Source organism: Lytechinus pictus, chromosome 4 (assembly GCF_037042905.1).
Source record: "Lytechinus pictus isolate F3 Inbred chromosome 4, Lp3.0, whole genome shotgun sequence".
NCBI lineage: Eukaryota > Metazoa > Echinodermata > Echinoidea > Temnopleuroida > Toxopneustidae > Lytechinus > Lytechinus pictus.
In genome coordinates, this window is record NC_087248.1 from 25,582,798 (window position 1) to 25,597,280 (window position 14,483).

Genomic DNA, 14,483 nt, shown 5'->3' on the forward strand with positions numbered 1-14,483 from the left:
AAATTATCCGAAATGTAAATTAGACCAACTGCACATTAGACCAACTACACACTAGACAAACTGAGTAATGGACCAAGTGAGGATTAGCCGAACTGGGCATTAGACCAGTTGGCTATAAGACCAAGTGGTCATTAGACCAATTGGCTATTAGACCAAGTGGTCATTAGACTAATTGGCTATTAGACCAAGTGGTCATTATACCAAAGGAGAATTGGCTACAAATGTCTTTTAAATATGGTTCTAACTTTGAGCATAAACCAATCAAAACATTCTTTGAATAAACTGACGTGAAGGGAGGGGGGGGGGGGTTGTTACACCCACAAATGTTATAATCGCCCACAAATGTAATAACACTTTACCCACAAATGTAATAATGCCCACAAATGTAATAACACTTTACCCACAAATGTAATAACGCCCACAAATGTAATAACACTTTCCCCACAAATGTAATAATTTCACCCACAAATGTAATAATGCACTTTACCCACAAATGTAATAATTTTTGATCGCCCACAAATGTAACAATGACTTTACCCACAAATGTAATAAATTTTAAGGGATTTTTGGCGAATCCGTTCCTATAGTAATACGTTCATATACTCATATAGCACAAAAATGCAAAGTCTTTTTTCCAGGCCCGGTTGTTTCAAAAATTATAATATAAGTCTAACAATGAGTTACTGACCAAATCATTGCCATTAAAGAAACACAACTAGGCAAGTTAGGACAAGAATACTTACCACACACCTTACAATTTCACCCGTTTGTAGGAGCCGAATCATGATTTGAATCATGATTCAGATCATGATTCTAGGGTAAAAAAGTGGCGGATAAACGCATCCTTAATTACATTTAATTCCATAGCAATCTAATAAATATTTCAAATACGAAATTTGTTCCAAATTTTGAATGTTGCATCTCCTCCCAATACAATCTTTAAAATAATTCAAAATCTTTCCTTTCTGCAATATTCTTCTTTTAATTTGCCCCATTGTGATATTTCTTCGTTCTGGGAAGTTTATATTGTGGCTGTAATGACCAATAATCATTTCACACATTATCACCCTTAATTCCATAATAATGATTCCCCTTTTCATTCTAATGTCTCCTTTGACCAGTCAGCAAATGAGTTTTCATTGAACAAAATATTGACCGTTTCATACTTATTTACTCTTTATATGTTTCCCCCTTTCTTCTGTAGTTTAATTTATTGATAATTTACCTTTATCATCCTCTGTAATATTCACATCATTCTAAACCACTGAGGCAACTTTCCAAGGCTCACCTACTACGTTCACTCGCTGAATTTCTCCCATAATTACACACCACTTGAAAGGCGGTCTTTGGTCATCGTTTTGTGCATCAATTATTGAAAATCTGCTTGCATTTGATATTCATGTCTTTATATCCTAACACATTCACTACAATATAGCCATTGAACAAAGTCATGATAGGCATGTAACAGTACACCCCGGGGGGGGGGCACTTCCATTCACGAGTGGATACCATGCGCGACCATGGGGTCTCGAAAAGCACCCTAAACACGTAATTTCCATATTCTGAAAATGCACCCCTTAACAAATATTGGCGCGTGAAACCCCTACCCTTAACAAGTATTGGAAACAAAACGATACTCTTGGCAAATGTTCCCTGAAATGAACCCCTAAAGCAGTACAGGAATGTTTTATTGTTAGGGTCCTTCGGTTGTCGGCTTTACTTTATTTGGTTTAGTACGACCCCACCTTCTACACCTCGCGCAAATCGGACTCTAAACACGAAGTGTTGGGGCAAAAAGGACGTCCTTTATAAAACATTTTAATTTTGTTTTATCATCCCCGAAAATTCGACCCTAAACACGTAATTTTCCTAGCGAAATAGATACCCTTTTTTCATTATTTTTGTGTTTTTGACACCCTTATCACGTTACGTACGTAACGTGCCCTATCGTGAAAAAAGACATCCTTTTTACGTGTTTTTTTGGTCGCGCATGGTATCCACTCCTCAATGTAAGTGCCCCCCCCCCCCCCGGGCAGTACACAAAGTATATACACGCGTCTACATAGCCCGTGCTGTGATAAAGTACACACCACTTGGAAGAGGTTTTCGGAAATCATTTTACAACTATTGAAAATTGGCTCGCTTGCATTTTTATATTCATATCTTTATATCCTAACACATTCACTACAATATAGCCATTGAACAAAATCACGATAGGCTTGTAACTGAATTACTCATAGATGGTATAATGTAATCTACACAAAGTATAAACGCACGCATACATTGCCGTGATGTGATAAATTACGTACTAATTGAAAAAGGTTTTTGGGAATCATTTTACAACTACTGAAAATTTGATCGATCGCTTCGCTTGCTCGCATATTGATATCAGTTGTAAATCATTACTTTATAGCCATGAAGACATCGTTATATGAAAGATGGTAGTATTATGTACATATGTATCGTTATACATAGCCCTTGGTGTGGAATGTCACTAAAATTTATATATTTTTGTCAATATATTGCTATCATCCCCCACTACTTGGACCTCATTTACGCCAGTGGAGAATCAAACTTTACAATTTGATAAATAAAAGAGAGAAAAAAATGTGTTTGTGATTGTAAATGTTTTTTTCATGGGATATTATTCGGTTGTTGAAGAATCAAATACCAAGTACAAAGCATATTTAGAAGCTACGTTAAATAATTGAGCTAGTCGGGCTACATACAAATAGCTCAATGGGTTATTATTGATAAATTCATTTTTTGCAGATTCTAAAAATAAGAATGAAAAGAGAAACAATGATTCCTGAATTTTCAATGGCCTGGACCTGTTTACTATTGACTATTAAATTACAATTGATTTTAATAACAATTCAAGAAAAGATTCATTGCAAAGTGGAATTTACAAATTTAGTTTATATAAGGTATTATAGCCTCATGAGACAATTTTAAGATCATTATAATTTCATTAAGTACTTTTTCTTTACATATAAAAAATCTCCAAATAAATATTACCTTTGCAATTGATGCCATCGATGCCAGTGTTGAGTAGAAGTCATCATGATAGCTACCATCGAGTGTGAGGTTCTTCAGATGATTCATCTTACAGATGAACTGAGCGAGATCACGTGATGCAGACGGGCGTTCACTGAGATTCCCATCGTGCCGAAGTGTCTCAGTCTGATATAATAGTTACGTCAAAATGAATTAAAAATTATTTTACATTCCTTACATTCCAGTGAGTATTGAAATCATATATACCATATCAATACTTAATTTCAACAACATAATAAGACGCTAATGTTGTATGACAGTATTCATGATAAAAGATCAATGTAATAAAACAAAAATCAACAACAACTGAAATGTGTTTTACATTTCCTTTTGAGTGTCTCCTATAACACTTTACCCCTCATTTTGGAAATTGTCATCCCAATTATTAACTGAAAACAGATATAGTAATACAAGTTTAATACAATTTTTTTTTTACATAAGGTTCATTTCGCAACATAGCATCGTTCCACCGGTTTGTAGCAGAAAGCACACAGTCCTAAAAGTTAAAAGAGTAACTAATATTCAAAATGTTTATTGCGAGGTTTTTAGCTTTCAAATAATAACGAATTAGAAGCGGTTTATCGAACAACATGTATCCAATATGACTTTATCTTAACGGTTTTCATAATACATTAAAAGGAATTGGATAGGAGAACGAATCATTGTTTGATTATAAGTAGTAATAATTTACATTATTTTAGTCTGGTCCTTGGATCACAATGCTTGTTTCGTTCGAATTATAAACCTAATAGCCTTCATTTATTGCACCACCTTATTACTACACTGGAACTATATTGAAATTAATGATTGGTATAATATACAGAATACATATATTGTTGAGCGAGATATGTATTTTGTTTATCACAATATAGTATAGTATAGTATAGTAATGGTTTATTGACAATATATACATGCTTGGCAGCCGGTGGCTGAAATATACATGTTTACAAAATGAGAACATACAAAGATATTTTACAAAGAGTACATAATTAAAAAGAAAAACAATCATTCAATACATAGTAGATTAAATTACACAAAGATTTTCATTATTATGGATCTAATTAAGTAGTTCTAAGTATAAGTGGAAAGATAAATCGCTTTCAATCAAATATTGCATGAAAAGACAAAAGAATGCTAAATGAAATCAAATGGTAAAACAAAAGAAAATCATATTCAGGAGGTCAGCAAAAATCTAAATATAGATCAAGCATGTCAAATGTATGTTGTATCATTGTTAATCATGTTAATACATATTAGGTCATTAATCCATGCCTGTTCTATATCTAATTGCTCCCTTTTTCTTCAAAACGCTGTGGCGGCTGGGACGGGTGTGACGGATGACACGGGATAAATCTCTGTTCCACTCCGATATTTATTATTGCTACATTTTGGTTCTCTCCCTTTTCCTTCAAAACGATGTGGCGGCTTGGGTAGGTGTGGCGGATTACGAGGGATTCATCTTTTTTACACCACCGTTCCACCCCAAAGAGAACGAAAATGGATAAATAATAAAATAGCCCTCCATCGGGGATGAACAGTGTTGTAAAGAAAAAAAGATGAACCCCTCGTCAGCCGCCACACCCGCCCCAGCCGTCACAACGGTAAAAAAGTAAATTTGCCAGTACAACCAAGGGTGAATAATTCCCTCTTTAATTTCGAAATAAAAGGCCTGGAATATCTATTTTTTAATCCTACTTTAACACTGTATTTTGAGGTATGTTATTTTGTAGAGAATGTATAATTATGAAATTGTGTTATTTGTACAATTCATTGTGTTTCATCCGATTTGTAGTGAAATAATCGAAATGAGGATAAACAATTATTTTGTATTGCAGTCTTGTAACTTTTTTTTGTAAAAACCGGGGACTTAAAATAAATTCTAAGTGTCTTTAAAAGAGTGGACATTCGCACTGACTTGTGCTGTTAACTTCAAAATCAATGGATTGGTAACAGCATCAAAACGATTCAAAGCGCATGTATAAAACATGTTGAATTAAGACAAAGATGAGCAGCATATTCAGCATGTTCAGGGATAAAGAACGATATATAAATTTATGTTAAGAAATGTACTACTAAACCCGCCATTTTTGATTAGCTTTTTCAACTAAAAAATCGTCATAGAACGTAAATTGGTGTTCAATCTGTCATAATTATTAGCCGATAGAATCTAATAAAACTTGATTCCATCTACTCCGTATCAAATATTATATTTTGGCAGGGTTCAGTTCAATTCCAAGCATTATCCTCAATTTATCTGAAGGAAATCTTGAAATGCAATCATTTAAGGCCTGGTGTAATCTATGTATAGGCATATCAATCTCGTGCTTTTGCCTATGCAGCCCAAAAATTATGGAATGGTTTGCCGTATGTAATAAGATCCTGTCCATCAGTAGAAACGTTCAAACTTAAACTAAAAACCTATCTGGTTAAATAATTCCCATACATCTTTTTACCCCCTTTTCTAATTATGTTCTCAAGCATTTCACCACCTCTTAATTGCAGCGCAATAGAATATATGCATATAGTTTCTGCGCTATATAAATCAATATATATATATATATGTATATATATATCCTCCCATGTTTTGGCTTGTTTATCACCAAATTAAAACAAGTATACCAAACAGAACAAGTGGAACGCCTCTGACAGTCTCGCCTACATTACGGAATTCGATATAGCAGCAGTGCTTCCTTTGAAAAAAAAGCTAATGAATAACTATTCACAGAAAAAACACAAATATTATAACGATGATTATGTCAATTGACCCAAATTGACCTTTGACCATGATCATATGACCTAAGGCATGTGCAAAATAATCATTCATACTTGATGACCCTTAGGTCGATGTTTCATGAGCAAGTACCATAAACTTCCCAAGTTCAACACATACATGTACTCCCAACACGGCCAGAGTTCGTTGACTTCTAAGTGACCTTTAATCTTGGCCATGTTCCTGAAACACACACAGGGTATTCAGGGATAAATTGCTGCTCTTACGTCCAAGTTTCATGAACTAAATCCATAGACTTTTAAAGTTATGGTAATTCCACAAATATCCCAAACATTTGTTGAACCTAAATATCCTTTGACCTTGGTAATGTGACCTGAAACTAGCACATGATATTCAAGGATACTTGATTGCTCTTATGTTCAAGTTTCATGAACTAGATCCATGAACTTTTAAGGTTATGATGACAATTTCTCAAATAACCCCAACATGGCCATGTATTTTCTAAGTTATGATTACATTTCAAAAACTTAACCTTGGTTAAGATTTCAATGTTGACGACGCCGCCGTCGCCGCCGTCGGATAAGCGCCGCCTGTAGTCTCGCTGTCCTATGCAGGCGAGACAAAAATGTATTTCTTATAGGTACACTACTATTCATGCATGTAGATTTGTTAAAAATTTCAAGCTATTGGATTTTGAGAAATTCAACAAACCTGTATTGCTTTCTTATGTTTCTTTTCTTTTCTGCTTTATTTTTTGTGCGTTGTTTTATGTATTTTTTATCAAAATGTAACGTACTCATACTCAGACTTAATTATGAAATATGTTACTCTGACATTTCTGTATAATCATGAAATGGTTATACCAAACAAGTGGAATGTCTCTGGCGGTCTCCCCTGCATCACGCGATTAAATATAGCAGCAGTGCAGACTTTGAAAACTACTATAACTCGCACAAGATGTTCAGTGATACTTGGTTACTCTTATTTCCACGTTTTATGAACTAGACCAATACACTTACAGAGATATGATGGTAATTCAACAAATACCACCAACGTGGCCAAAGTTCATTGACCTTACATGACCTTTGACCTTGATCATGTGACCTGAAACCTGCACAGGATGCTCAGTGATACTTGATAACTCTTATGTCCAGGTTTCACGAGTCAGATCCATAAACTTTCAAAGTTATGATGGTAATTCAACAAATACCCCCATTATGGCCAAAGTTCATTGACCTTTGATCTTGGTCATGTGACCTAAAATGCGCACTGGATGTTCAGTGATACTTGATTACTCTAATGTCCAAGTTTTATGAACATACTTTCTAAGTTATGATGGTAATTCAACAAATACCCCCAATTTGGCGAAATTTCTTTGACCCTAAATGACCTTTGACCTTGATCATGTGACGTGAAACGCATGCAGGACTCTAAGTAATACTTGATTAATCTTATGTCTAAGTTTCATGAACTAGGTTCATATATTTATAAGTTATGATGACATTTCAAAAACTTAACCTTAGGTTAAGATTTTGATGTTGATTCCCCCAACATGGTCTAAGTTCATTGACCCTAAATGACCTTTGACCTTGGTAATGTGACATGAAACACAGGCAGGATGTTTAGTGATACTTGATTAATAATAAGGCCAAGTTTCATGAACTAGGTCTATATACTTTCTAAGTTATGCTGTCATTTCAGAAACTTAACATCAGGTTAAGATTTGGTGTTGACGCCGCCGCCGCCGCCGTCGCGGCCGTCGGAAAAGTGGCACCTATAATCTCACTCTGCTATGCAGGTGAGACAAAAATAGTGTAAAAATAATAATGTGATTTATTTTCAGTTTATTCTAATTTTAGAATAAAATAATTATTTACACAATAAAATTACCGTTTTTATACAAAACTATGTAAATTATTGATACAACGCTGTTTAATATAAATGTATTTAGTACAGATTAAAGAAGTGTTTAAAATCATAAATAAACGAAGTTGTAACATATTAAATCATCAATCAAGCATGATTGTTTAACATGTAAAAAACTTATAAGCAGCAATGCATTAAATCTTAAAGAACATATTTATCTTCCACATTAACATGTTTATCTGTGTTTGTTTTTAACATTGCATCATTCCTTGTGGCTGCACTGATTGGGGGAAATTGCGGATGATGCTAGGAATGACAACGTTGAATAGAACTCTTCATGAAGTAAGGGATTGGTGATTTTGAAAATTGACGTCTTTCCATCACTTGGTTTTTCTAACCTTGTAATTTTTTGGACTTCATAGAAATGCATTGTGCTGAAATAAATTGTACAGCATTTTTTGCACGAGAGGGCTGTTTATGATAAATTTGTTATGCTAAGTGTCAATATTCTAAAATGTTAAGTTGATTGACTTTTACCAGCTCACCGGGGTCAAAGGTCAAAACTTATAACGCACACCAATTATCTCTAGAATATAAAGATGCCATACAAATCAATATTAAATCATTATTTTCCAACAAAACCATGTCTATCGTGAAACAATGATGCAAAAAGAAAAATATTTTGATATTTGGCAAGTTTGAAGCCCGGGTTTGGAGTTGGTTGACTAAAGCCCCAGTCACATATAGACACGGATCATCACGGATCAACACGGCAATGCCGGCATGATCCGGGGAGGTCCGGGATCGTTTTGCCCCGGATTGAGCGTTGATGACTGTAAACACGGCATCTACACGGCATATTCACACGGATCTACACGGACCATGCCGGCAGAGCACGTCGTCAACACGGACCAACACGTCAGCAACACGGACCTACACGTCAGCAACACGGACCAACACGTCAGCTACACGGACAGACACGTCAGCAACACGGACCAACACGTCAGCTACAAGGACCAACACGGACCAACACGTCAGCAACACGGACCAACACGTCAGCTACAAGGACCATCACGGACCAACACGTCAGCAACACGGACCAACACGTCAGCTACACGGACCAACACGTCAGCTCAAGGACCAACACTGCAGCTATATTGACCAGCATGGCAAATGAAAATCTGCTCATAATAATGAGCTGATATTTATTTATGTATTTATTTTTCTCATCCTTGTCGCAACATTATATTATGCTGTTTTTAAAAAAAATATCAAAACTTAAAACTTCCTTAACCCTTTGCGTGCGACGGGCTTCCACAGAAGCCCAGCGAGTTGTTCACTTAGCTACGACGGGCTTCTACAGAAGCCGAGATTTTTTTGGTCTAATTCGATGAAGTTTTTCAGCTTTTTCGTAATTGTTATGTACTAAAACCTCTGCCATTATTTCCTTTATAAACCTATTTCGATAACAGAATGAAAAAAATATACAGCTACGTGGGGAAAAATCCCGAAAATAGGAAATCATTTCAAGTTTACCCGATTTTTTCGTTGGATTCAGACGGGGACGAATAAATTTGGTGACGAGCACGTACGCGCGCGCAAAAGGCCTGATCACGTGACGTGTTCGGATCACGTGATTTGATCCATATCGTACACCAACATCTTTTCTGCAAGATCGTCACGTAATGAGCTACGCGTTTATTCACCATTTCCGTCTTATTATTTGTTTCATCAAGGAGATTTCACTCTAGAATGATATCTCCTCGGTTTCATCGATCGATTGTATTTTCAGAAACACAGAATAGCTTGTACGAGAGTAATGTCTTAGTACTTTGAGCTGATCTCGGTACACTTTTGAACTTTTTCACTATAATCATCTCTCTTCTTCTCATTATTTTTGTCTACTATTCTGTAAAAAAAAAAGAAAAAATAAAGCAGTTTAGCGCACCATTCATCTTATGCTGTTTTCAAAAGAAAAACGTCCATGTTTTTCATGATATCCGCACTACCCGAACAAAAGAAGGTCAGGGCGGCCACTCAAACAAAATCCTTCCGAAAAGAGCAGGATACAGATGGTCAACGCCCCGAACAAAAGGAAGATTAGTGTTTATCGAGAGGATGACTTATTGAATGCTTTTCGTACTTAGCAATACAAAAAGCTTTTATGAATACTTTTTTTTATTTCGACCAACATACCGGAACTAAAAACAACAAACTTTGTCTCATTTACCAACAACTCGTAGGTGCTTATGACATCCGTCAGTGATTCAAAGCGCTTCCCCTTGGTGATGATGCATATAAGGATGACAGAAGAACCATTTAGGGAAATTGTATAAAAAAATGTTCAGATGTCACGGAGAACGAGAGAGAATGAGAGACAGAGAATAAAAGGGTTAATAGACAAGTGCGCTTTGCTAAAATCCATGAATATCCACTTAAACGAATAACAACATGACTTTATTTTTGGTTATAGATTACTAAAAAAAAATCCCACAACGTTTGTTTGTCGCAACTCGGTCTTCAGACCCTTGTCAAACTGATGACTTTTTTTTTTTATTATTCTAGTTTGACATACCCCTTCCCCCTCCAGATAGAAATGTTCTGACCTGCACTCTAATATTGCTTGTTTGTCTCCTCTCTCCGATTTTCTGGGGGGTTTTTCGCCAATTTCTTAATTTTTTTTTAACCGGCGAAAAGCGTGGTAGAAAAGATTTATTTAGAAAAAATCCGACCCACCCGTTTTTGTTCCCGTTACTGCAAACAAACATTTAAGTCGCTTACCCTGGTTAGCAGCAAAACCAAAATATCTTATTTCTTACATAAAAAAACAGGGGCCGCTGAGCGTTTTTGATAATGGAGGGGTTGAGCCGATAGTTGGAGGGAGTGCACCGGCTAAAAGAAAAATTACAAATTTATATAGACTTCGGATTTTTTGTATATGTTTGCTGAAGGGGAGAGGACTGAAACTTCCTACCAACTCCGCCGCTTCTGTACTATTAGATTGAACGATTAAAACGATAGAGGCAAAAGTGAATTATATAATAATAATAATAATAATAATATGCAACATTTATATAGCAATTATAATACAAATGTTTCTAAGCGCTGCATACTATTACTATTATGATTTGTTTTAATGATTTATTTATTACCATGATTATTTCATGTGTTTTTGGTTGTGAAATCAAGGAGACACATAAAAAATAGAACAAAACGAAAGAACAAATAAAAAACACTTTTAATTGTAGATGTTATAATTTATTCAAGAAAAAATCATTTCTCTTACTTTTAGTAGTTGCTAGCATGGCTCTTTTTGAGGGAAAAGTAAAATAAAGAAAGAAACGTAGAAAGTGACAAGGAGAGAGTCGGGAGGTATGATTTCAGACTTACAATTTTAGTCACTCGTACTCGTGTAACTTTGAAATAATTTCAGGATATTACAAATCGAATACTGGTGCGCAAACTTCAGGAAGAAAATTATTTTACTATTACAATAGCTGCGTGGCAAATTGAATTAATTGAGACATATAATTTACGAAAAAAAATCTTTAAAAAAATGACTTTTAGTGAAAGATGGAGGCCTCTGTCTTGCCATATCCTTAAGCCCCAAGTTCACAAAAAATAGATTAGTCGTGCATTTTCTTTTGCGATAGATATCTACCCACGTTATTGGAAATGGAAGATGATATAAAATTTATTGTGAAATGAGAGTTACAATACTGTAGTAGTTTTAAAAGATTTTTCGGGACTTTTTTTGAGAACCTGGGAGAAAACCCCCCTAAATTTTCGACATGATGGCCACGATGCAATAGGATGAGAGGCTCACAAATGCAACAATCTCTGATCAATACAAGTTGGCAAAATCGAGGCATACTCTCGGAACGATTTCCGATGAAGAGAGAGAAAGAGAGAGAGAGGGGGGGGGGGGGGGAGTTAGAAGTAATGTAAAATGACAGGAACTGAGAAGAAATAAATCAGAGAGAATGGATAGAGGGGGATGGGGCGGGTATATACCTCGTAATCCAAATCGGGGAGAAGGAAGACGATACATATATCATTGAAATGAGAAGAACTAAGAGGGGAGGGGATATAGAAATACATTAGATATAGGAAAGGGAATGAAAGCGGTAGATAATACATTCAGTTACAGGTTAGAAACCAGGGAAAGGGAAAACGAAAAAACAATCCCTTGGTACCGTTTTAAAATACATGTATTTAAATACATGTAGACTACTACACTTTATATTGACAAATGCGCAATAACCCCCCCCCCCCCCAAAAAAAAAAAAAAAAAAAAAAAAAAAAAAAATCATCTGCCAGTCACATATAATGATTTCAGTAGCTTTCCAGTGCCCCTGGTGCACTTTGAATCCCACCCCCCCCCCTGCGTTCTTTCATTCTCTCATCTTATTGCTATTATTTTTGTCTTCTTTATATTTCAAAGGAAATAAATAGAGAATAAAGCAATTTAGAACACCGTTTATCCTCTACTCTTTCGAAAATGAAAACGTCCTTGTAGTTCTTGATCTCGGCACTCCCAAACAAAAGAAAGTCATGGCGGACGCTAAAACAAATCCCTTATAAAAAGAGCAGGGAACAAATAGCCAACGCCCTGAATAAAATGAAGATTAGTGATTTCGTCAGGATGACCTACTGCTTTTCGTATTTAGCAGTACAAAAAGCTCTTAGGAATACTGCTTTTCATATTACGACAGTAACATTTAAACAATGTAAATGTCTACTTGTTTATTGACAAACCATGCAGGCGCTTAAGAAATGGCAAGAACGTTTTCTTCTTGAGCATGACAGCACTTTATAAAAAAAGAAATACTTCCCCTTTTTGTATACGTTTCCTGAAGGGGAGGGGTGTGGACTCCCGCCTCCTACCAACTCCAACACCCCTGTACTGTTTTAATTGAACGATTAAAAAGAAAGAGACAAAAAATGATACAAATTTTTCATGATTTATTTATTAATTTTGTTTTCGATTATGAAAAAACCAGAGCGATTAAAAAATGAATAAAATGGAGGAACATAATAAAACACTTTTAATTTAGATGTTACAATTTCATTAGATGAAAATAATTTACTTTCTCTCATTGTGACGAACAGTAGTCGGTAGCATGGTTATTTTGGAGGGAAAAAGAAGATAAGAAAAATGAAACGTAGAACGAGACGAGGAGAGCGTTGGGAGGTATGATTTCAGATCCTCTATATAATTTGAAACTTATTTACACCCTTCACTCTTTGAAATTGCAACGGAAAACATATTGAATACTGGTATGTAATCTTCAGGAACAAAATTGTTTTTTTTTAATACAAACCCTAATTTATGAAAAGATACCAAAGACGATATTTAGTGAAACGTTGAGGCCACCGTCTTGAAGCCCCAAAAAAATCACAAAATAGTTTCGGACTTTCGTTGCGCGGCATCATCATCGCACTTGCAAGGGAAAATTCGCGCTTTTTTGTTCATTCTGGAAAATAAAGGTATATGGTATGCTGTGATTTCACCCAAAACGGATTATCGTTGTAATTATACACTTTGCAAATGATCTCTCTACAAGGAGGTAAAGAGACAATTCATGAGTAGCGGGACAATAGGCAATGAAAAAAAGCACTAGAGCAGACAACAAAGCGGTATCGATCGAACCCGACCTGTCCACGCGTGCTGATTGCCCTTACGCATTTTTGTACACAGTGCCTATTGACTTGGGGGAAAAGCGAAGCTTTTACAAAATAACACGACTTTTTCCTCATAAATTTCTTAACTATTCTGTTGATTTGAGAAGCAAAACCTGTATTTCTAGAAAGAAAAATGTCTGATCTTTCATCTTTACATTTACTAAAAATCCTGAAAACGCAGTTTTTTTTTACAACACAGTTTACTTTTTTAACAGTAGTTGTTAAGTACTTTAAATCTTGAACGACAAATTTAATTTCGATTTGATTTGATATCACTTTATTTAAATCACAATAAAGGAAAGAAATGTACAAAGTCAATAGAAAACATAATAAAAATTAAGATAGGCCCAGGTCATGACGCATAACTGTCGATGCAGGGCAGCAGTATAAAACTTAGTGTAAAATTTTGATGTAACAGGTACATAACATTTATTTTAAGAAAATGAAATGTGAAATAATAATAAGACAAAGTTGGGGTAAATATAAAAAAAGAGAGAAAAAGAATTATTCATACATGCACTAAGTTTACAAATATTAGGTTGGGGCCAAGCTCCAAAGCGTAAGAAAATATCCTGAATCGTTCAATCATCCATTTAATCATAAATAAATTAAGCATGTTTGTGTCAACTGTTTAACAACTCCTGAAAATTTCATAAAGTAAATAGCGTTGTAAAGATTTGATGGGGAAAAAAGAACACGGACTGCCAAGGATACTCCAGGCAGCCACACGGACCTACACGGCAGCTACACGGACCTACACGGCAGCCACACGGACCTACACGGCAGCTACACGGACCATCCCGGATGGCTTTGCCAACCCGGCAGTCCACGGATGACGCCGGATGTTTTTGACAGTCAAAAACATCCGACGTCATCCGTGGACTGCCGGGTTGGCATAGCCATCCGGGATGGTCCGTGTGGCTGCCGTGTAGGTCCGTGTAGCTGCCGTGTAGGTCCGTGTGGCTGCCTGGAGTATCCTTGGCAGTCCGTGTTCTTTTTTCCCATCAAATCTTTACAACGCTATTTACTTTATGAACTTTTCAGTAGTTGTTAAACAGTTGACACAAACTTGCTTAATTTATTTTTGATTAAATGGATGATTAAATAATTCAGGATACTTTCTTACGCTTTGGAGATTGGCCCC

General features: G+C 35.7%; 1 protein-coding gene across 1 annotated transcript in view; it reads right to left on the minus strand.

Annotated features, from left to right (window-relative positions):
* Positions 1-14,483, minus strand: part of LOC129259254 (uncharacterized) — a 56,182-nt gene that overhangs the window by 18,032 nt on the left and 23,667 nt on the right. Inside the window, exon 9 of the mRNA XM_064098722.1 lies at positions 3,019-3,183. Within this exon, the coding sequence (XP_063954792.1) occupies positions 3,019-3,183 (165 nt within the window). The remainder of the gene's footprint in view (positions 1-3,018; positions 3,184-14,483) is intronic.